General features: G+C 51.6%; 7 protein-coding genes across 7 annotated transcripts; 4 read left to right on the forward strand and 3 right to left on the reverse strand.

The window, feature by feature from the left end:
- Positions 1–4: 4 nt before the first annotated feature.
- On the forward strand, positions 5–1,167 carry LOC6732253 (STING ER exit protein). The gene is made up of 4 exons (XM_002079346.4): positions 5–249; positions 310–470; positions 536–841; positions 961–1,167. Exons 1-4 carry the CDS (start codon positions 129–131, stop codon positions 1,114–1,116), a joined length of 744 nt encoding a protein of 247 aa, XP_002079382.1. The 5' UTR covers positions 5–128; the 3' UTR covers positions 1,117–1,167.
- A 37-nt stretch (positions 1,168–1,204) lies between these two features.
- Positions 1,205–1,778, reverse strand: LOC27206504. The gene has a single exon (XM_016178298.3). It carries the CDS (start codon positions 1,709–1,711, stop codon positions 1,205–1,207), a length of 507 nt encoding a protein of 168 aa, XP_016024929.1. The 5' UTR covers positions 1,712–1,778.
- Positions 1,779–1,817: 39 nt separating this feature from the next.
- On the forward strand, positions 1,818–3,261 carry LOC6732256 (beta-fibrinogenase brevinase). The gene is made up of 3 exons (XM_002079349.4): positions 1,818–2,199; positions 2,280–2,502; positions 2,563–3,261. The coding sequence occupies exons 1-3, from the start codon at positions 1,998–2,000 to the stop codon at positions 3,113–3,115; spliced, it is 978 nt and encodes a 325-aa protein (XP_002079385.2). The 5' UTR covers positions 1,818–1,997; the 3' UTR covers positions 3,116–3,261.
- Positions 3,262–3,535: 274 nt separating this feature from the next.
- Positions 3,536–9,494, forward strand: LOC6732257 (protein son of sevenless). The gene is made up of 7 exons (XM_002079350.4): positions 3,536–4,967; positions 5,021–5,378; positions 5,441–6,363; positions 6,427–7,275; positions 7,339–8,229; positions 8,300–8,933; positions 8,999–9,494. Exons 1-7 carry the CDS (start codon positions 3,879–3,881, stop codon positions 9,040–9,042), a joined length of 4,788 nt encoding a protein of 1,595 aa, XP_002079386.1. The 5' UTR covers positions 3,536–3,878; the 3' UTR covers positions 9,043–9,494.
- A 1,394-nt stretch (positions 9,495–10,888) lies between these two features.
- LOC6732259 (cysteine sulfinic acid decarboxylase) lies at positions 10,889–13,516 on the forward strand. The gene is made up of 3 exons (XM_002079352.4): positions 10,889–11,818; positions 12,308–12,675; positions 12,739–13,516. Exons 1-3 carry the CDS (start codon positions 11,054–11,056, stop codon positions 13,334–13,336), a joined length of 1,731 nt encoding a protein of 576 aa, XP_002079388.2. The 5' UTR covers positions 10,889–11,053; the 3' UTR covers positions 13,337–13,516.
- Positions 13,491–17,311, reverse strand: LOC6732260 (DNA polymerase subunit gamma-1, mitochondrial). The gene is made up of 3 exons (XM_016178297.3): positions 15,251–17,311; positions 14,375–15,197; positions 13,491–14,315 (listed from the first exon to the last, which is right to left on the reverse strand). The coding sequence occupies exons 1-3, from the start codon at positions 17,205–17,207 to the stop codon at positions 13,658–13,660; spliced, it is 3,438 nt and encodes a 1,145-aa protein (XP_016024930.1). The 5' UTR covers positions 17,208–17,311; the 3' UTR covers positions 13,491–13,657.
- A 211-nt stretch (positions 17,312–17,522) lies between these two features.
- LOC6732261 (actin-related protein 2/3 complex subunit 1A-B) lies at positions 17,523–19,395 on the reverse strand. Its single transcript, XM_016178296.3, has 3 exons — positions 19,292–19,395; positions 18,928–19,225; positions 17,523–18,858 (listed from the first exon to the last, which is right to left on the reverse strand). The coding sequence occupies exons 2-3, from the start codon at positions 18,998–19,000 to the stop codon at positions 17,798–17,800; spliced, it is 1,134 nt and encodes a 377-aa protein (XP_016024931.1). The 5' UTR covers positions 19,001–19,225; positions 19,292–19,395; the 3' UTR covers positions 17,523–17,797.
- Between the last annotated feature and the right edge of the window lie 12 nt (positions 19,396–19,407).

A 19,407-nucleotide genomic window follows, 5' to 3' on the forward strand; every position in this document is an offset into this window, starting at 1 on the left:
TGTTGCATTGTTTACCTTTTATTTGCACACTCTGGTCACATTGTTTATTTATTTATTTGCAGTGTTTAATGAAATAGGAAATTAGCTTAATTTTATAAGTTTCATAAGTCCAAAACCCACAAATAACCATGCCCAAAGTTGTGTCGCGCAGTATCGTCTGCTCCGATACCAAGGATCAGGAGGAGTACAACGAGGAAAAGCCGCTAAACATTTACTACTGTCTGTGCAACAAGATGGCTCTGATTCTGGGTAAGATTACTGGAGCCAACTAACCGAAAGCATAGTACATCATGATTGCCTATCCTATAGACTGCACCCTCGAGCAGTTGCCGCTGCGAGAGGTGGACAACGCCCGTGTGATAAACGCCAATGACCATGCCAACAAACTCACCTACAATCCCACACCAAGAATGGTCTACATCAAGCGCAAGAGCAGGGGCAATGGGATTGAGAAGCAGTACCGCTACAAGGTGAGCAGCTGACATCCACTCCTTACCCGTCTTTAGTCCATCTAATGTTTTCCTTTAACTTTCAGTGCCGAAGCTGTACTCTGCCACTCTACTATCGCCACAGTCCCGACTCCCACGTAACCTTCGTCATGTCCAATGCCCTGATCCGCAACAAGGGCGAGAGTCCACTCACACAGCTTCTGAACTCGGAGACCAAGGGCAGTTTCAAGGTACCGGCTGCCAAGCCAGCGACTCCCGCCGGTCCAGACGATTCGGGCATTGTGGATGCCAGTGGCAAGAAGGTCGTGGTCACCAGGCACACGAAGAACATGGGCAAGTTCAGCTCGGTCACGGTGTCCACCATCGACGAGGAGGAGGACGAAATCGAGGCGGTAAGTTTGTCAGCTAAATTAGCTTGTAAATGGTGCAGGAAATCCAATCTATCATTGTACCATCTACGAACAAATCTACAAATCTTTCAAACTAACCATTTTTTTGTTCATTCAAACAGCGCGAGATCGCGGACAGCTATGCGAACAACGCAAGGATCATCGAGAAGCAGTTGCAGCGCAAAGGCGGAAAACTGAGCGATGTGGGCATCAAAACGAAGACGGAGGACGCACCTCCGCCGCAGAAGAAGCAGCGCGGCACGCTGCTGGAAAGATAGTCAGACTTTACCTCCTTATAACCCACAACTAAATATATTTGACGACACAAATGGCTGGCATTCTTAGAAAAAATTCCAATTTATCTAGTTATAGCATACGCAAAACATTTGATGATCTTCTATGCTGTCGTTTTGGCAGCAAACTGGGATGTTGTGCCAGTAGCTTCTTCAGACGCTGCTCGGCGTGCTGGTGATTGAGCAACGAATCCTTGACAAGTCCACAACTGGGACACAGATTGTACTCCGACTTTGACTCTTTGACGATCGCTGGCCGCATGCGAGTCTCCATGACCACCTTCACTCGATTCGTGGTACGCGGCGAGTTGTGCAGAGCAGTGAGTGGACGGCACTTACTTCTTGGTGAGGATTCGGTTCGTTCCAAAGCAGCCTTCTGCTTGCTCCTGACCAGCTCGAGCTCCCGATCCGCTCGGGCTTTGGCCAGCTGCAATTCGAGAGGCGCCTTGGGCAGGTTAAAAAAGAATTGGGTCCACTTATCGCGCTCGACGGCCTCCGAGTTGAATAGTGATCTGGAACGATTGGAGGTCCGGGGACCCCATTCCGCGTTCCCGATACAACTCAACCTATAAGCGGACATTGTCTGAAAACTGGAGTATTAAACACTGAAAATTTGACAACAAAGTAAAAGTCTACATATATGTGTATATACTATATAGGGTATAGAAGCTTCGGCTGGTCGAAGTTAGCTTCCTGCTTTTTGTATTTCGTTGCTTTCATATGCTTAATTGTTTCAATTGAACTCATTGCACTTGAGGATCTTCGCCGTCTTTCAACTCCCATTGATCTGAAGTTAGTGTTCGATTGAGAAGCGTTGAAAGCGGACATATCTTACATTATCCAAATGAAATAAGTAAAGAGTCGAGATGCATGTTGCATATCTCCTAACGATTTTACTTATGACGTTTGGAACTCCAACTCAGGGAGTTAATTGCGATGGAGGAGACTGTCTTCCGTATCATCGTTGCTTGTATGCCAAGAAGTTGAAAAAGGTTCCATACTGCGCCGATGGATCCGTTTGCTGCAGGCCACCCACAAGATCCACAAATGATTCGCCATCGAAAAAAGGTGATTACCTTTCAGTAGCTAATCGTCCTTCTGCCTGTTACATACTTTTTAACGAATTTTCAATCCTTTTATCCTTTAAGCCTGTCAGGAATATTCGAATGACAAGAGTTTCTGCCCACCGGAACTCCTAATTTTCCACGGAAATGGAACCGAGCGACATGAGCGCCAGTACATGGCAGTGATCGGGAAAAGAGCCAAAGGAAATGAAACTGGAAATCCGGAATGGATATGCGGCGGCACCGTGATTCACGAGAGATACGTGCTAACTGCAGCCCACTGCATCCTGCTGGTGGATGAAGATCCGTAAGCTTGCCATGCTGTAGTGCCACTACATAGCAGTCTGAAGGGATTTACTCCTTGCAGGGATTTCTTCGTTGGTCTGGGTGCCTACAACAAAAGCGAAAGCCAGATTTATCGAGTGGTCAATGTGACCCATCATCGGGATTACGACGAACTGAGCTCAGTTAATGACATTGCCCTGCTGCGGCTGAATGAAACCATCGTGTTTAGTGAGAAAATCAAGCCAGCCTGCTTGGCCACGTCGCCAGTGGAGAGTCGAGAAACACTGACGGTTTGCGGATGGGGCTACCTGGACTCTGTGAGCACAACGCAGCCGGATGAGCTGCGCAAGGCGGACTTGCAGGTGCTCAAGATCTCGGACTGTTCCCGCGCCAGCAGCGATATGCACATTTGTGCCGGCGGAGTGAACAACATCAGCGACGTGTGTCGCGGGGATTCCGGCGGACCACTGGCCAAGTGGCATCCCAGGTGGGGCGGCTGCCTGGGCCAGGTGATCGGCATTGTGTCCGCGGGCGGCTTGTGCGATGCCCAATATCCGCGCACCAAATTCACTAATGTTTTTTACTATGTCGAGTGGATTGAAAACATCGTTTGGCCTTCTAAAAATAAGAAATAGTTTTAATAGATTTTCTAAATATTAAGTTCATGTTTTCACTGAACTTACAGCACTTGCTTATTAATCACATCTTAATCTATGTTCTCTTTCATTTTTAATACTTACTTTTTTGCTAGCATTCCACAAAATAAGTCAATAAACATACCTTAAGGAAAGACATTTTATATCATTTTATAAATATATATTGCCTGAAATTACATTATAATAGCGATAATTTAATTCTTTTTTTTGGGTATACTAAAAATTATAGCTGACCGTTGCAATTCAAATTCAAAATGCTTCTTCTTCCGCAAAAAGGCCATTCACCACGAAGGATTTTTTAGTACATTCTTAAGCAGCGAATCAGGGCTGGTCGCGAGCATTTACTGGAATTCGGCAGTGCCGCACTCTGGTCACACCGCGAAAAATATTATATTGAGTTGAAGATTATATTATACATATATATATATCGAAGATACATATTCTGAAAACAAGTGCTGAAGCCCAAGCGATTTGCAAACGAAACGGACGCGCGAGCCCCGTTAAAGATTCGAAACGAGTTCAGTGCGTGCGCTTGAGTGTGTGTGTCTGCCATGCGACGTTCGCCCGGGTGATCCGGCTGTGCCAGGTGCCCCACGGTTCCAGGTTTCCAGTTTCCAGGTTCCGCTCCACTCCACTCGTCGCTGGATTCAGTGCACAACACAGCGGGCGGGGAGGCGGAGGGCAGGCGGCCAACGAAGGTGCTCCACGGCAGGCGCTCGTCGGCTACTCCACGGCGCACAGAATGTTCTCGGGGCCCAGCGGCCATGCCCACACCATTAGCTACGGGGGCGGGATCGGTCTGGGCACCGGAGGCGGCGGCGGCAGCGGTGGTGGTGGTGGCTCCCAGGGCGGAGGCGGTGGTGTTGGCATTGGCGGCGGTGGCGTGGCTGGGCTGCAGGATTGCGATGGCTATGACTTCACCAAGTGCGAGAATGCTGCGAGATGGCGGGGCTTGTTTACGCCGTCGCTGAAGAAGGTGCTGGAGCAAGTGCATCCACGGGTCACCGCCAAGGAGGACGCACTGCTGTATGTGGAGAAACTCTGCCTGCGGCTGCTGGCCATGCTGTGCGCCAAGCCGCTGCCCCACTCCGTGCAGGATGTGGAGGAGAAGGTGAACAAGTCCTTTCCAGCGCCCATCGATCAGTGGGCGCTCAACGAGGCAAAGGAGGTGATCAACTCGAAGAAACGCAAGTCTGTCCTGCCCACGGAAAAGGTGCACACGCTGCTCCAGAAGGATGTGCTGCAGTACAAGATCGATAGCTCCGTGTCCGCCTTCCTGGTGGCCGTGCTCGAGTACATCTCAGCGGACATACTCAAAATGGCCGGCGACTATGTGATCAAGATCGCCCACTGCGAGATCACCAAGGAGGACATCGAGGTGGTGATGAACGCCGATCGCGTGCTAATGGACATGCTCAACCAGAGCGAAGCCCACATCCTGCCCAGTCCCCTGTCACTGCCCGCGCAGCGTGCAAGTGCCACCTACGAGGAGACGGTCAAGGAGCTGATCCACGACGAGAAGCAGTACCAGCGCGACCTGCACATGATCATACGCGTCTTTCGCGAGGAGCTGGTGAAGATCGTTTCCGATCCGCGCGAGCTGGAACCGATATTCTCCAACATAATGGACATCTACGAGGTGACGGTCACTCTGCTCGGCTCCCTGGAGGACGTCATCGAGATGTCCCAGGAGCAGAGTGCTCCCTGCGTGGGCAGCTGCTTTGAGGAACTGGCCGAGGCGGAGGAATTCGACGTGTACAAGAAGTACGCCTACGACGTGACCTCGCAGGCCTCACGGGATGCTCTCAACAATCTCCTGTCCAAGCCAGGGGTAAGTACTGATACCATCCGTGCGAAGAACTCTAATAAAATCCCTGCTTTTAGGCCTCATCTCTGACCACAGCCGGCCATGGTTTCCGCGATGCTGTCAAATACTATTTGCCCAAGCTGCTTCTGGTGCCCATTTGCCACGCCTTCGTGTATTTCGACTACATCAAGCATCTCAAGGATCTCAGCTCGTCGCAGGACGACATCGAGAGCTTCGAACAGGTCCAGGGCCTGTTGCATCCACTCCACTGCGATCTCGAAAAGGTAATGGCCAGCCTGTCCAAGGAGCGACAAGTTCCGGTCAGCGGTCGAGTGCGCCGCCAGCTGGCCATCGAGCGAACACGGGAGCTCCAAATGAAGGTGGAGCACTGGGAGGACAAGGACGTGGGCCAGAATTGCAATGAATTTATTCGAGGTGAGTTCCGGCAACGAAAGTTACTCACATCCTCCAACTAAAATGCTATTTTAAATTTACAGAGGATTCGCTGAGCAAGCTTGGATCGGGAAAACGAATCTGGAGCGAGCGCAAGGTATTCCTCTTCGACGGGCTAATGGTGCTGTGCAAGGCAAACACCAAGAAGCAAACACCATCGGCAGGAGCAACGGCCTACGACTACCGGCTGAAGGAGAAGTATTTCATGCGACGCGTGGATATCAACGATCGACCGGACAGCGATGATCTGAAGAACAGCTTTGAGTTGGCACCCCGGATGCAGCCGCCCATTGTGCTGACCGCCAAGAATGCGCAGCACAAGCACGATTGGATGGCAGACCTGCTGATGGTGATCACCAAATCGATGCTGGACCGGCACTTGGACAGCATACTGCAAGACATCGAGCGAAAGCACCCGCTGCGGATGCCCAGTCCGGAGATTTACAAGTTCGCGGTGCCGGACAGCGGTGACAATATCGTGTTGGAGGAGCGCGAAAGCGCAGGAGTGCCAATGATCAAGGGAGCGACGCTTTGCAAGCTAATCGAGCGCCTCACCTATCACATCTACGCCGATCCGACCTTTGTGCGCACCTTCCTCACCACATATCGCTACTTCTGCTCGCCGCAGCAATTGCTGCAGCTGCTGGTGGAACGCTTTAACATACCGGATCCCAGCCTGGTCTATCAAGACACGGGCGCAGCAGGTGCGGGTGGAATGGGCGGCGTTGGCGGTGACAAGGAGCACAAGAACTCGCATCGCGAGGACTGGAAGCGATATCGCAAGGAGTACGTGCAGCCAGTGCAGTTTCGAGTGCTCAACGTGCTGCGCCATTGGGTCGACCATCATTTTTACGATTTCGAGAAGGATCCCATGTTGCTGGAGAAGCTGCTCAACTTCCTGGAGCACGTGAATGGCAAATCGATGCGCAAGTGGGTGGATTCCGTGCTTAAGATTGTTCAGAGAAAGGTGAGTAGTTAGTCAACAACTTAATGTGGAAGTATCGTTCTCATTTTCGAATATTCTTCACAGAACGAGCAGGAGAAAAGCAATAAGAAGATTGTATACGCCTATGGCCACGATCCGCCGCCCATCGAGCATCACCTTAGTGTACCCAACGACGAGATAACGCTCCTCACCCTGCACCCATTGGAACTGGCCCGTCAGCTCACACTGCTGGAATTCGAGATGTACAAGAATGTAAAGCCGTCTGAGTTGGTCGGATCACCCTGGACGAAAAAGGACAAGGAGGTGAAGAGCCCTAACCTACTGAAGATCATGAAGCACACCACAAACGTGACCCGCTGGATTGAGAAATCCATCACCGAGGCGGAGAACTACGAGGAACGCCTGGCAATTATGCAACGCGCAATCGAAGTGATGATGGTGATGCTGGAATTGAACAATTTTAATGGAATCCTCTCGATTGTCGCGGCTATGGGCACGGCATCTGTTTATCGACTGCGGTGGACATTCCAGGGATTGCCCGAACGCTACAGAAAATTCTTGGAGGAATGCCGCGAGCTCAGCGACGATCATCTCAAGAAGTATCAGGAGCGATTGCGATCCATCAATCCGCCTTGTGTGCCATTTTTCGGTCGCTACTTGACCAACATACTCCACTTGGAGGAGGGTAACCCCGACCTGCTAGCCAACACAGAGCTAATTAACTTTTCCAAACGACGGAAAGTGGCCGAGATTATTGGCGAGATTCAACAGTACCAGAACCAGCCATACTGCCTCAACGAGGAGTCCACAATTCGACAGTTCTTCGAGCAACTGGATCCGTTTAACGGACTGTCCGACAAACAGATGTCCGACTATCTCTATAACGAAAGCCTGCGCATTGAGCCAAGAGGCTGCAAGACGGTGCCGAAATTCGTAAGTATAATGCTTCAAAGTTTACAAGTCATATGGGAAATTTAATCCTTTTTCCTTTCGTAGCCTCGAAAATGGCCGCACATTCCGCTCAAATCGCCGGGCATCAAGCCGCGTCGCCAGAATCAGACCAACAGCAGTAGCAAGCTGTCGAACAGCACGTCGTCCGTGGCGGCGGCAGCGGCAGCATCGTCAACGGCCACCACAATAGCCACGGCATCAGCGCCATCTTTGCACGCCTCCAGCATAATGGATGCGTCAACAGCAGCAGCAGCTAATGCTGGATCTGTAACTCTCGCCGGCGAGCAAAGTCCGCAGCACAATCCGCACGCGTTCTCCGTTTTCGCCCCTGTTATTATACCCGAACGGAATACCAGCAGCTGGAGTGGAACGCCACAGCACACTCGAACGGACCAGAACAACGGGGAGGTTTCGGTGCCGGCGCCACATCTCCCCAAGAAACCGGGCGCGCATGTCTGGGCTAACAACAACACGACACTGGCCAGTGCGTCGGCAATGGATGTTGTGTTCAGTCCAGCGCTGCCAGAACATCTGCCACCGCAGTCCTTGCCGGACAGCAATCCATTCGCATCGGATACGGAAGCTCCGCCGTCGCCGCTGCCCAAGCTAGTGGTCAGTCCGCGTCACGAAACCGGCAATCGATCACCATTCCATGGGCGCATGCAGAACAGCCCAACGCATAGCACTGCCAGTACCGTGACCCTAACAGGCATGTCTACATCGGGCGGGGAGGAATTCTGCGCGGGTGGCTTCTACTTCAACAGTGCCCATCAGGGACAGCCGGGGGCAGTGCCCATCTCGCCGCATGTCAACGTTCCGATGGCCACCAATATGGAGTACCGAGCAGTGCCGCCTCCACTGCCACCCAGACGCAAGGAGCGCACTGAGAGCTGTGCGGACATGGCGCAAAAGCGTCAGGCGCCAGACGCACCCACAGTAAGTAGCCTTACTTCTATTATATAGTAGATATAGCAGATGACAGCAATCATTTTACGTATCCTTGCAGCTACCCCCGCGTGATGGCGAACTCAGTCCGCCGCCGATACCGCCACGGCTCAACCATTCCACGGGCATCAGCTACTTGCGACAGAGCCACGGCAAGTGCAAGGAGTTTGTGGGCAACAGCAGTCTGCTCCTGCCCAACACCAGCAGTATTATGATACGCCGCAACTCGGCGATCGAGAAGCGGGCAGCGGCAACTACCCAGCCAAACCAGGCGGCGGCGGGTCCCATCAGCACGACCCTAGTGACCGTGTCGCAGGCTGTGGCGACGGACGAACCGCTGCCGCTACCGATCTCGCCAGCGGCAAGCTCCTCGACGACCACATCACCGCTGACACCCGCCATGTCGCCCATGTCCCCCAACATTCCCAGCCATCCGGTGGAGAGCACGTCGAGCAGCTATGCCCACCAACTGCGAATGCGGCAGCAGCAGCAGCAGCAGACGCATCCAGCGATCTACTCGCAGCACCATCAACATCATGCCACCCATCTGCCGCACCATCCGCACCAGCACCATTCGAATCCGACGCAGTCGCGCTCGTCCCCCAAGGAGTTCTTTCCGATTGCCACGAGCCTCGAGGGCACACCCAAACTTCCACCAAAACCTAGTCTAAGCGCTAACTTCTATAACAATCCAGGTGAGTGGCAACAACTCGGCCCATGATGACTTGTTTTCTAACCCATCCATCCTATCCGTTTGCAGATAAAGGTACGATGTTTCTTTACCCAAGTACAAACGAAGAATAATTTAAATTGCCTGGCGATGTGATAAGGACAAAAACTACGAGTATGATCCGTAAGATTCAAAGTTGCGAGCACCGCTTGAGTGCAGATATATATGAGAGAACGGAACGTGAGATATATATATATATAGATATATACGTAGGCGCAGTTTATGTATTCTAGTATGAAACGAGTTGGAACCGCTGATTTAGATTATTCGCCACTCATTTAACAAGGTAGAACAGACAGACAGACAGAACACGCTCTCATTTACACACAACAGGCACGGCATATGGATAGGAGTGCATCCAGGAATGCAGGACACACAAACCAAGCAAGCAACCAAGCAACCAACAAGAAATGCAAACAAGAAATTATGTTATTATATAATTACTATTATAAATATTTGTAAATATCGAGAACATTGTATTGATCGTAGAACGTAAAACAATAAAGTATAACCCTATTGTTAGACACTTGGCGACGTCTTTCGATGGCCAGATATATTGAGTATTCCAGCCAAAGTCAAGGCAATCCGAACAGATAGCATAGATAATCAAGGCTTTTCCTACGTTTAAAGATCGTGGGTACTCTTTATGTGCCCAGTGGCCTTGAGGAAGTCGGCGTGAACCGACATCCGACTGCAACACACCTGGCATTCTCGCAGTGTCCAGCATAATCGCAGCCATTATTAAGATTGTGTATATGGCTAATTAGTTTCGGTGGGTTAGGAAAAACTAGAGCGATTGTTGTCTCACTGCATTAGGTGCAATTAAATTGGACACACACACACACATGCACTCGCTTATTGGAAACGACGCGGATTGACTTTCGCTTTTCTAAAACGTCATGATCGTCGAGCACAAATGCTTCCTGAAATTTTGGGCTGCTCGCCGCTGGGAACCGGTTGTTGTTTTTTGAATTATTTTCGTATTTTCTCGCTCGTGTCCAGCCCCTTATCGTCAGTTATTTGGCGGAGTTATGTGTGCATCCCATAAATTCCAGCAGCCACCGTCCCCAGAAAGCGATGTGTCACCTGATGGCGCAGCGATTTGGATCCTCGGTGAAGTACCAGCGGTTGCCAGGGTGAATAAACCGAAAGGAATCGCTGGGCAAGACAGACGACAGACAATCTTTCATGTCCAATTGTGTCCTATGAACACATCTCAATACATCATAGCAGACACTCGGGGAATTTCCGTTGATGATTTGTTGTGGTGGCACCTTTATTTATAGAGCACCATGCACTCCATACCCTATAGACAAGGCCATCGGACGAGCAAGATCAGCTACATATCTATCCGCCATTAGATTTCGCTTTCCGTGCAACACTTGACCAAGATATCGGGAAGCCAGACGACGACCTACACCAACTGGCAATCTATGTCTGCCATCTTCTCACACAATTTGCAATTGGCCAAAGAATGGAATTATTCAATGCATTTGCATTTAATGCACACTTGATTGCGGCTAATGAGAGAGAAACGCCGCGGCAAATTGCTGGAGAAGATTAGACCTTTGGCGCATAATCAGCACGCCGTAATTGCTCGTACATAATTGTGTTACATGAGCATATCAATTAGTCAGCCAATTAACCAACCAACCAGCCAAAATTGGGATTCTGCGATTCTGGGATGAGTGGACCAGGGAAATCCCGGTGCTCTGGGTGCTCTGCACTGCGCAGGAACGAGGTGCTTTCCATGCTAACAGCCGCATAACCAGAATCCACGAGCCAAACCAGGTGAGATCGGCACCTGCGTCGGCTCTCGAGCGGCATTGCCTTTATGTAATAAGCGCCACTCGGTTTCGGATTCGGATTCGGATTCTGAGTTGTGGAAGTCGTCGAGCTTTTATAAAAGCGGCAACAACATCGCCAGTTCACTCAGTTCACACGGAATCACTGTCAAGTGCAATCTGCAGCAGTAGCAGCACCAGGAACAGCACCACCACCAGGAACAGTACCATCTAGTACATCGGAAAGCTAGAGCGCTAGCCAAGACATCTACAGTATAAACCGCAGACGAGAGCCAATAAAATGCTGGCCAGCGAGAACTTTCCCACACATCACTTCAAGGAATCTATATTTAAGCCGTACAGTACGACGAGTGGCGATGATTTGGCAAGCGTTACCCCATTGACAGCGACGGCAGCGTTGGTGGCGTCCACGCCGTCACCGGCTGATTCCACCTCCGCAGTTGCATTCGAGCAGGCCAGCAAAATGTTGGCCACCGCCGCCAACAATAATAATAATAATAATAATAACAATATCACGAGCACCAAGGATGATCTATCCAGCTTTGTGGCCAGCCATCCGGCGGCGGAGTTTGAGGGCTTCATCCGCGCCTGCGTGGACGAGATCATCAAGCTGGCCGTCTTCCAGGGCACCAATCGCTCCTCGAAGGTCGTCGAGTGGCACGAGCCAGCGGAGCTGCGTCAGCTCTTCGACTTCCAGCTGCGGGAGCAGGGCGAATCGCAGGACAAGCTGCGCGAGCTGCTGCGGGAAACGATTCGATTCTCCGTGAAGACGGGACATCCGTACTTCATCAATCAGTTGTACTCGGGTGTGGATCCATACGCTCTCGTGGGTCAATGGCTCACCGATGCCCTCAATCCCAGCGTGTACACGTACGAGGTGGCTCCACTCTTCACACTGATGGAGGAGCAGGTGCTGGCCGAGATGCGACGCATTGTGGGCTTCCCCAATGGCGGCCAGGGTGATGGCATCTTCTGTCCCGGCGGCTCGATAGCCAACGGTTATGCAATCAGCTGCGCCCGCTACAGACACTCGCCCGAGTCCAAGGTGAGTGCCCCATTGCAGCCAAGTGGTTTACCGCCAATCCACGCGGAAGTCCGCGTCCACTGATTGGCGAGTGATCGTTAGTCATGCCTGTGATATACATATACAAGTGATACTAAAAGTTCTTAACGATTTAATCAGATAAATAAACTATAAAGATGTGGGTTTTAAGATTAAAAAGCAGATATTTAGGTTCATAAAAAAGGTTTAAAGATTTATATAGAATTTTAACTGATAAAGATAACGATATTTTAAAACTGTTAAGTTTAAAACGTATAGTGTTTTTCAAGTATTTTTTTAAATTGTGTTGTCTGTTGGTTGAACGACTTTAATCCAAATCCCAATCTAAATAACGAATTAAATCTTTAAAAAACTTAAATATTTATGCAATTAAAATAGGAATTCTTTTCTAAATATAAAGTTTTTTTAAAAAAAGTTATATTGAAAAGTATTAATAAGTTTGTATACAAAATTGACCTCTTCAATCCGCAGAAAAACGGACTCTTCAACGCCAAACCGCTGATTATCTTCACCTCGGAGGACGCTCACTACTCCGTGGAGAAGCTGGCCATGTTCATGGGCTTCGGCAGCGAGCATGTGCGCAAGATAGCCACCAACGAGGTGGGCAAGATGCGGCTGAGTGACCTGGAGGAGCAGGTTAAGCAGTGCCTGGAGAACGGCTGGCAGCCGCTGATGGTCTCGGCCACAGCGGGCACCACTGTGCTGGGCGCCTTCGATGATCTGGCTGGGATCTCGGAGCTGTGCAAGAAGTACAACATGTGGATGCACGTGGATGCGGCTTGGGGTGGCGGTGCGCTCATGTCCAAGAAGTATCGTCATCTGCTCAATGGCATCGAACGGTAAGTTCCACATATCCTGGTTGATCATTTCGAGGGGTAAACTAATGTTGCGTTTCTTGGCAGGGCTGATTCGGTCACTTGGAATCCTCACAAGCTGCTGGCTGCCTCCCAGCAGTGCTCAACCTTCCTGACGCGCCACCAGCAGGTGCTGGCCCAGTGCCACTCGACCAATGCGACGTACTTGTTCCAGAAGGACAAGTTCTATGACACATCCTTCGACACCGGCGACAAGCACATCCAGTGCGGCCGTCGAGCGGATGTCTTCAAGTTCTGGTTCATGTGGAAGGCCAAGGGCACCCAGGGTCTGGAGGCGCATGTCGAGAAGGTCTTCCGCATGGCCGAGTTCTTCACGGCCAAGGTGAGGGAGCGTCCTGGATTCGAGCTGGTCCTCGAGAGCCCCGAGTGCACCAACATTAGCTTCTGGTATGTGCCGCCCGGTCTGCGGGAAATGGAGCGCAATCGCGAGTTCTACGACCGGCTGCACAAGGTGGCGCCGAAGGTCAAGGAGGGCATGATCAAGAAGGGCTCCATGATGATCACGTACCAGCCGCTGCGCCAGCTTCCCAACTTCTTCCGCCTGGTGCTGCAGAACTCCTGCCTGGAGGAGTCGGACATGGTCTACTTTCTGGACGAGATCGAATCGCTGGCCCAAAACTTGTGAACGGTGACGGCGATAGCATGTTATGAGGTTAGGTGTTGACAACATTCTCTTTAGGCTTACGCCGATTGTATCTTCTAGTGTATGGTTAACTACTACTACTCACGTTTGTATATTCTTCTGGATGTTAAGTATTACCGAAAACAAAGAACAAAAATACATATTTATAGGTCATTTCATTTAGATTAAAGTGTGTCCTTGACTTGGGAACTGGGAAACATTTTGTGCCTTACAATTTAAGAGGAACTAGTAACAGATTCCAAGTCTTCTTGACTTCCTGAGTAACAACTAAGTACTTATGACTTAATCTCTAGTATTTGGCAGCTAACTCTTCTTTATCCAATCCCACTGACTGACATCGTTGCCTCCAGCCTCCTCGATTGCCTCCGCTACGCTCAAGCTCTGACCTGGCTGAATTCCATAGCCGATGCGCAGGCCATGCGGATTCGAGGGCGTCTTGCAGTCCATGGTGCACTCTTTGCGCAGCACAGTGTCTACCTCCACGGACGAGAAAAAGGCCACCGACATGGGCAGATCCTGCAGTCCGATGCGGGACACACAAAAGGAGCGCGTCATTAGGTTTGTGATGTGCATGGCCAGCGCCGCTTTGGGCGATAGCTCCTCCTTGACCAAGTAGCGCAATTCATCATGGAAGCTCAGGCAGAATCGAACATGCGATCCCATCAGCCATCGCATGCTCACCAGCATCAGATGAAGGAAGTCCACTGCACCACTCTGCACCACCCAATTGATGCGGGTGGGCAGGAAACGTTGCTCCTGATCCGGTCCAGTATCCGCCTCCAATGCTCGACTGAGACGTCCGCCAAGGAACGGCGTTCGAGGCTGCGAGCCCGTGGCAATCTCTTCCAGGCGATTGAACATGGCGCTCTCCGTGCCTCCCTGCCAGTTGGGACGATGGAATACCTCTGCCACGGTACGGTTGCGTTGAATGGCCAGTCGGGAAGCCTCGTAGCTGCTGTAGCTGTAAGAGATAATAACATGCTTTAATTGCTACCAAGATGTGGGTTTGTGACTACTTACGCCCTGTCATCCAGTTCGTCATGGAACTCCTCTCGCAATCGATACACCCGCTTGCCCTTTGTGATGGAGAACATTTTCATAGCCTTAGCCTTGGCCTCGGATGCACTGAATGTGGGATTAAACTGACGGAGCAGTGTCTCGGCAAACAATTGACCAGCTCCGTAGATCCGGGCGTAGTTGATCACTTTGGCGTGATCTCGTGAAATGCCGACAGCCTTAGCGGTTATGGAGTGCATATCGCTGCCATTCGACTTGCTGCCGCTGAGGGTCATCCAACCGAGTGGCGTGGCCCCGTGCTCGCCGCAGGCGTAGGCATCACCCAGCACGGAAGCGATCCACAGCTCCTGCGAGTCGACATCGGCACCAACGAGTCTGTAACCCGGTGGTGCCTGTACCATCGAACGCAGCTCCGATCCCAGACGATCTGGTCGCGAATTGGAGGCCGTCATCCATGTGGGTTCCATCGCGCGACGTGTTAAAGTGCCACAGGCGACAACTTGCGGACAAATGGCGCCGTAGGCTATTGGCTGGGACTTTTCGACAGTGAGTTCATCAGGCAGTTGCTGCGGATCCAGCCATACCACCATCTGACCCATAATTCGATCCCTATTGTTGCGCCAGTAGGACATCATGCGTGCAATGTCAATGACGCGGGCGGCAGCTTGACAGGATGGATCACCACTGCTCAGCACGTTTTCTGCGAACTTGTTGAGGAAGTCCTTGGATAAGGGGTTGCCCACCCGAAAGGAAGGTCCATTCTTGTGGGGTAGCTTGAGGAAGAAGCAGCAATCATCCAGAACCTTGTTGCACCACACGCCAGAGCCTTAAACATGAATAGATGAGCCCACTCACACATAAGTAACATCCCATACCTACCTTGGTACTGAGTTTCCAGACGTTGTTGCTTCTGGGACAACTTCTTGTAGTGCTCCCGCTTTCCCAAATGCTGCTCCACCTGGCCAGGCAGCATGTCAAAGGCCATATCACTCTCCGCCTTCGAGGCGCTCAGGCGAGCAAACTCCGGCACTGGACAGCGCGCCAGAAGTTGATCCATGGGCAGTCGATCTACTCCTTCCGAATCGCTGCGAAATGGAACCAGGAAGCCCCAGCCTTGCTCCCTCTCGAAGTGCAGGGGATATCCTTCCCAGCAGAGGGACAGCAGCTTGGGGGCAATCTGCATGCCGGTGCTGATCTCGCTGGCTCCCGGGAACCACGGCTCTTCGTCGTCCTCCAGAATTTCGTCTGCCCTTTTGGCTGGTGGTTTGCGGCACAGTTTGCGATACCACAGAGGATAACCGGGTAGCAATGGTCGTCGAGCTGGCAGTAGAGCCTGTTGATCATAAAGGTGTTGAAACTTGGCCTGCAGACGTCGCTCCTCCGGTGTGTTTCCAGAATCCTTGAGCTCCACTGTCGGCAGAGGCTTTCGCTTCGGCGGTTGCTTTAGTTTCAGCTCCTGCACACTCCAATCCTCGTCCCAGAGCCACAAATTCTGGCGGTACTGATCGTCGAGCAGCAAGGAGCACGCTTCCTCAGCCCTCCGCCCCAAATGGTACTTGGCCTCAATGCTAAGGTCCTCATAGGTGAGCTGTGCCTCACGTATGTACCGCTCCCAGTTGGAATTAACTGGCAAATAGGCGGATCCCATCTCCAACATGCCAGCCAAAGAAGCAGGATGTGGAAAACGTTCTGCGTACAACGGATACAGGACTCGGAGTATCCGATGTGTAGCCTCCACATCGCTGGCGCAGTAGTTGGTCAACGACTGGAAGCTCTGGCGCACTTGCTCCAAAGTTCCCTCGACGAAAATATTCCTCGGCTCCTTGGATAGCGCATCGCCGCCGCAGTAGAGGCGATGGACCTCCACCAGACTGTTAAGGGAGCTCTGCTCCAGCCATCCCAGATCCTCGGCAGCTGGTTCCTTTTTGGATTTCAGCATGGCCCGCTGGTAGCTGGTCACTCCACTGACACACATGTGCAGCGACATCGTGTCCACGAACCGAGTGCCCGTGTCCTCGATCAAATACTGCTCCTTCAGGCGCGCCCTGTCGTAGGAGACATTGTGGCCCACCACCAGGCCAGGTCCACTGGTGCCCAGTGGTATGAGTTCGTCCGGAGTGTAGTGCGGTCGTTCTGAGTCCGTGTCCACGTCTAACGGCTCTAATTGCTCCACACTTAGGCGGTGTTTCGTCAGCTTTGGGCTGACCCACGAATACCATCTCTTGGTGCTGACGGCTGTGGCCAGAACTGGAGCCTGCCCCTCGCTAACGCACACCTCCACATCGAAGACAAGTCCTTTCTCCAGTGGGTGATCCACCGGCGTGGCTGTTCCATCCTCAGGATCATAGGCTGTCCAGCCGGTATGGAAGGCCCATCGCTTTGGACGTTTCGGTAGCTGCTCGCACTGGACCAGGGGAAGTAGTAGCTCCTCGTAAGGCTGCACTTGTTCCTTGGCAATGTTGTGGAAGTGCTCCTCAATATTGGCGCCCCTAAGAGGAGGCAATTTCAACTGGACATCCGAAACGGGAGCAGAACTTTCGATATCGACGCCGTGCCGACGCAACTCATCCTTGTAAACCTTCGCGGAGGCCACCTGCTGCTCCGAAATGCTGCGCGGCGCTTGTGGAAACAGTTGGGCGTGCAGATTCCGCGAGATCATCTGCACCTTGACCAGATTTTCTGCATATTCTGTTTGGCCATCCTCCACATTCTCCGGCTTCTTTGGTTTGTTTACCTTTTGCTGGGGCTTGACCCGTCGAAAGATCTTCACGCTACTGCTGGCGTAGTGCTCCCGGCTAGCCTTGCTGGCGTACTTTCTGATCAGATGGAGCTGCATCCTCGTTTTAATAAAGGAAACATCCTTTAAAGCAACTGAAGTCCAACTGGCGACCACACACTCCTCCGTAAGATTGCCGCCAGCTGAGGTATTTTCGTGCGCTTGCGCGGCGGTCACATTGATTTAATTCAAATTTATTTCCGTTAAATTAATTTTATCTGCAAAACGGAAAAATAAAGATTTAAAACTTTAAAAAACTAAATTAATCGCTCATATGTCCATTAAGAATAATTAAATCTATGTGAGCTCAGTTGATCGAATCCACATTTCTCGCTGATTGAAACGCTTAATAATTAAAAAACAAACACTTTTACATTTGATTTTACGAATAAAAAACATTTTATTCAGTTTGCTATAAAGGTGAAACACTTTAAAACACACATACAGACTTTCGGAACCAGTATGGAAGTTGGGGGTATGGGGGAAAAGAACAATCTCTTCGGTTAATTTATGTAAAAAGGCTTTCGCACGGTACAGAACAATGGGAAAAGCGATTTTGGAAAACATTTTGGCAAATACTGCGCTCCTGGCCAGGCCAACACACTCGCTAACAGACAATAACACGTAACGCTGGTCCGTTCCGGGCCGCACTAGATCTGCAGGTTGCGCATGCCGCCATTGATGCCGCCCTGCTCCACATTCCAAATGACCAGCTGCCCGTCGACGCCCGAGGTTGACACCTTGCTGGCGCTCGCCTTGTCGCCGGCATACAGGCGCACGCTGGTGATGGCGTTCTGGTGTATGGAATCGACCACCGTGTCCGTGTTCTCCGTGCGCATGTTGCGGTCCATCGACTGGAAGATTCTCATGGCAGTGATGCCGCTCGACTCCTTCTTCTGCGACTTATCGAGTTTGCCGCTCAGCACCAGCTTGCCGTCGGCAGTCAGACTGTAGAGCAGTGGCACACAGCTATAGCCGGCCACCACGACGGACGTGGGCGAGACCCATTCGCATGACAGGAAGGGCAGATAGCCGGTGCGGCAGCGAATGACCGTATTGCCATTGGTAGCGTCCGCGATGCTGACGCAGCTGTCGTGGCCCACCCAGCAGACCTTGTTACCGTCGCTGGAGAAGCTCACGCTGTTGATCCAGCCGCCACCCGAGGTTTGCGAGTTGCGGAACTCGGCCATTAGCTGGCCAAGGGGCTTGCGATTGCCCCACGGCGTCGGCGTCGGTGGCTCCTCGATGTCCTTGATGAAGGCCGAGAAAACGCGCACCTTGTAGTCCGTGGAGCCGGCCAGCAGCAGAACGTTGTTCGGATGCCAGTCCAGCGAGGTGACCGTAGAGCGGATCGGCTTCTTGATGTGCTTCGACACCCACCAGTCGTTCTCCGACTCGAAATAGCACACGGATATGAGTCGTGCGCCCGAACCCACAGCGAACTTGTTCTCCGCCGGCGACCACTTGACGCAGGTGGCCGCCCGATTGATGCGAAGCAGCACCAGCGCCGGCTTCCACTTGCCATCGTCGCCCTGCGTCCACACATAGGCATTACGGTCGGCGGCACAGCTCACAATCCGATTGGTGTTCTTGGCCCAGTCGATGCCCATGACGCGCAGATCGTGCTGGTTGAGCACGTCCGCCAGCTTCCAGTCGCTGCCCTCCCGGCTGTATATGTGGATCTCATGGTTGTTGGGCGATAAGGCAATCTCTGCGAATGGTTGGGAGTGGGTGATGGTGAGTCACGCGGTGCCGAATGATAAATTTGGGTCGCACTTACGGGTTCGATCCTTGTTCCATGCGTGGCAGGTGATGGAGGCCAGCGAGGTGCCAAACGTGTATGTCTCGGCCATCGTGGGTGGCTAAATGCGCTCGGAATGTGCAGTGTTCGCTCGTCCAAATCCAACCACACGCGTAGTTTCTTCGGTTCGGTTCGCCGGATTTTCGGATTTTGGAGTTCGCTGTGTAGCAAGTGGGCGTTGTTTCCGCTGGATTTTAGCTTCGCTCTCGTTTTAATCGCGGACTCTGGGCCGTCAACACGATTAAGCTGGCGTTGCTGGGATGGATTCTGGCTATGCCTGGACAGGAAGAGTAGAGCGTTGTGGAAAAAACTCTTTGGAAAAGTAATGCACAAAATTAATCACCCGAAATTAGAGCTGGAACAAAAATCGATGGCCCCAATACTATCGTTGCTAGCAATATCGATATTTTTCGATTGCTCCAAATATACTAAGGTACCAGGGTTGTTACGCACGTCTGG

The sequence above is a fragment of the Drosophila simulans genome, chromosome 2L (genome assembly GCF_016746395.2).
Source record: "Drosophila simulans strain w501 chromosome 2L, Prin_Dsim_3.1, whole genome shotgun sequence".
Classification (NCBI taxonomy): Eukaryota; Metazoa; Arthropoda; class Insecta; order Diptera; family Drosophilidae; genus Drosophila; species Drosophila simulans.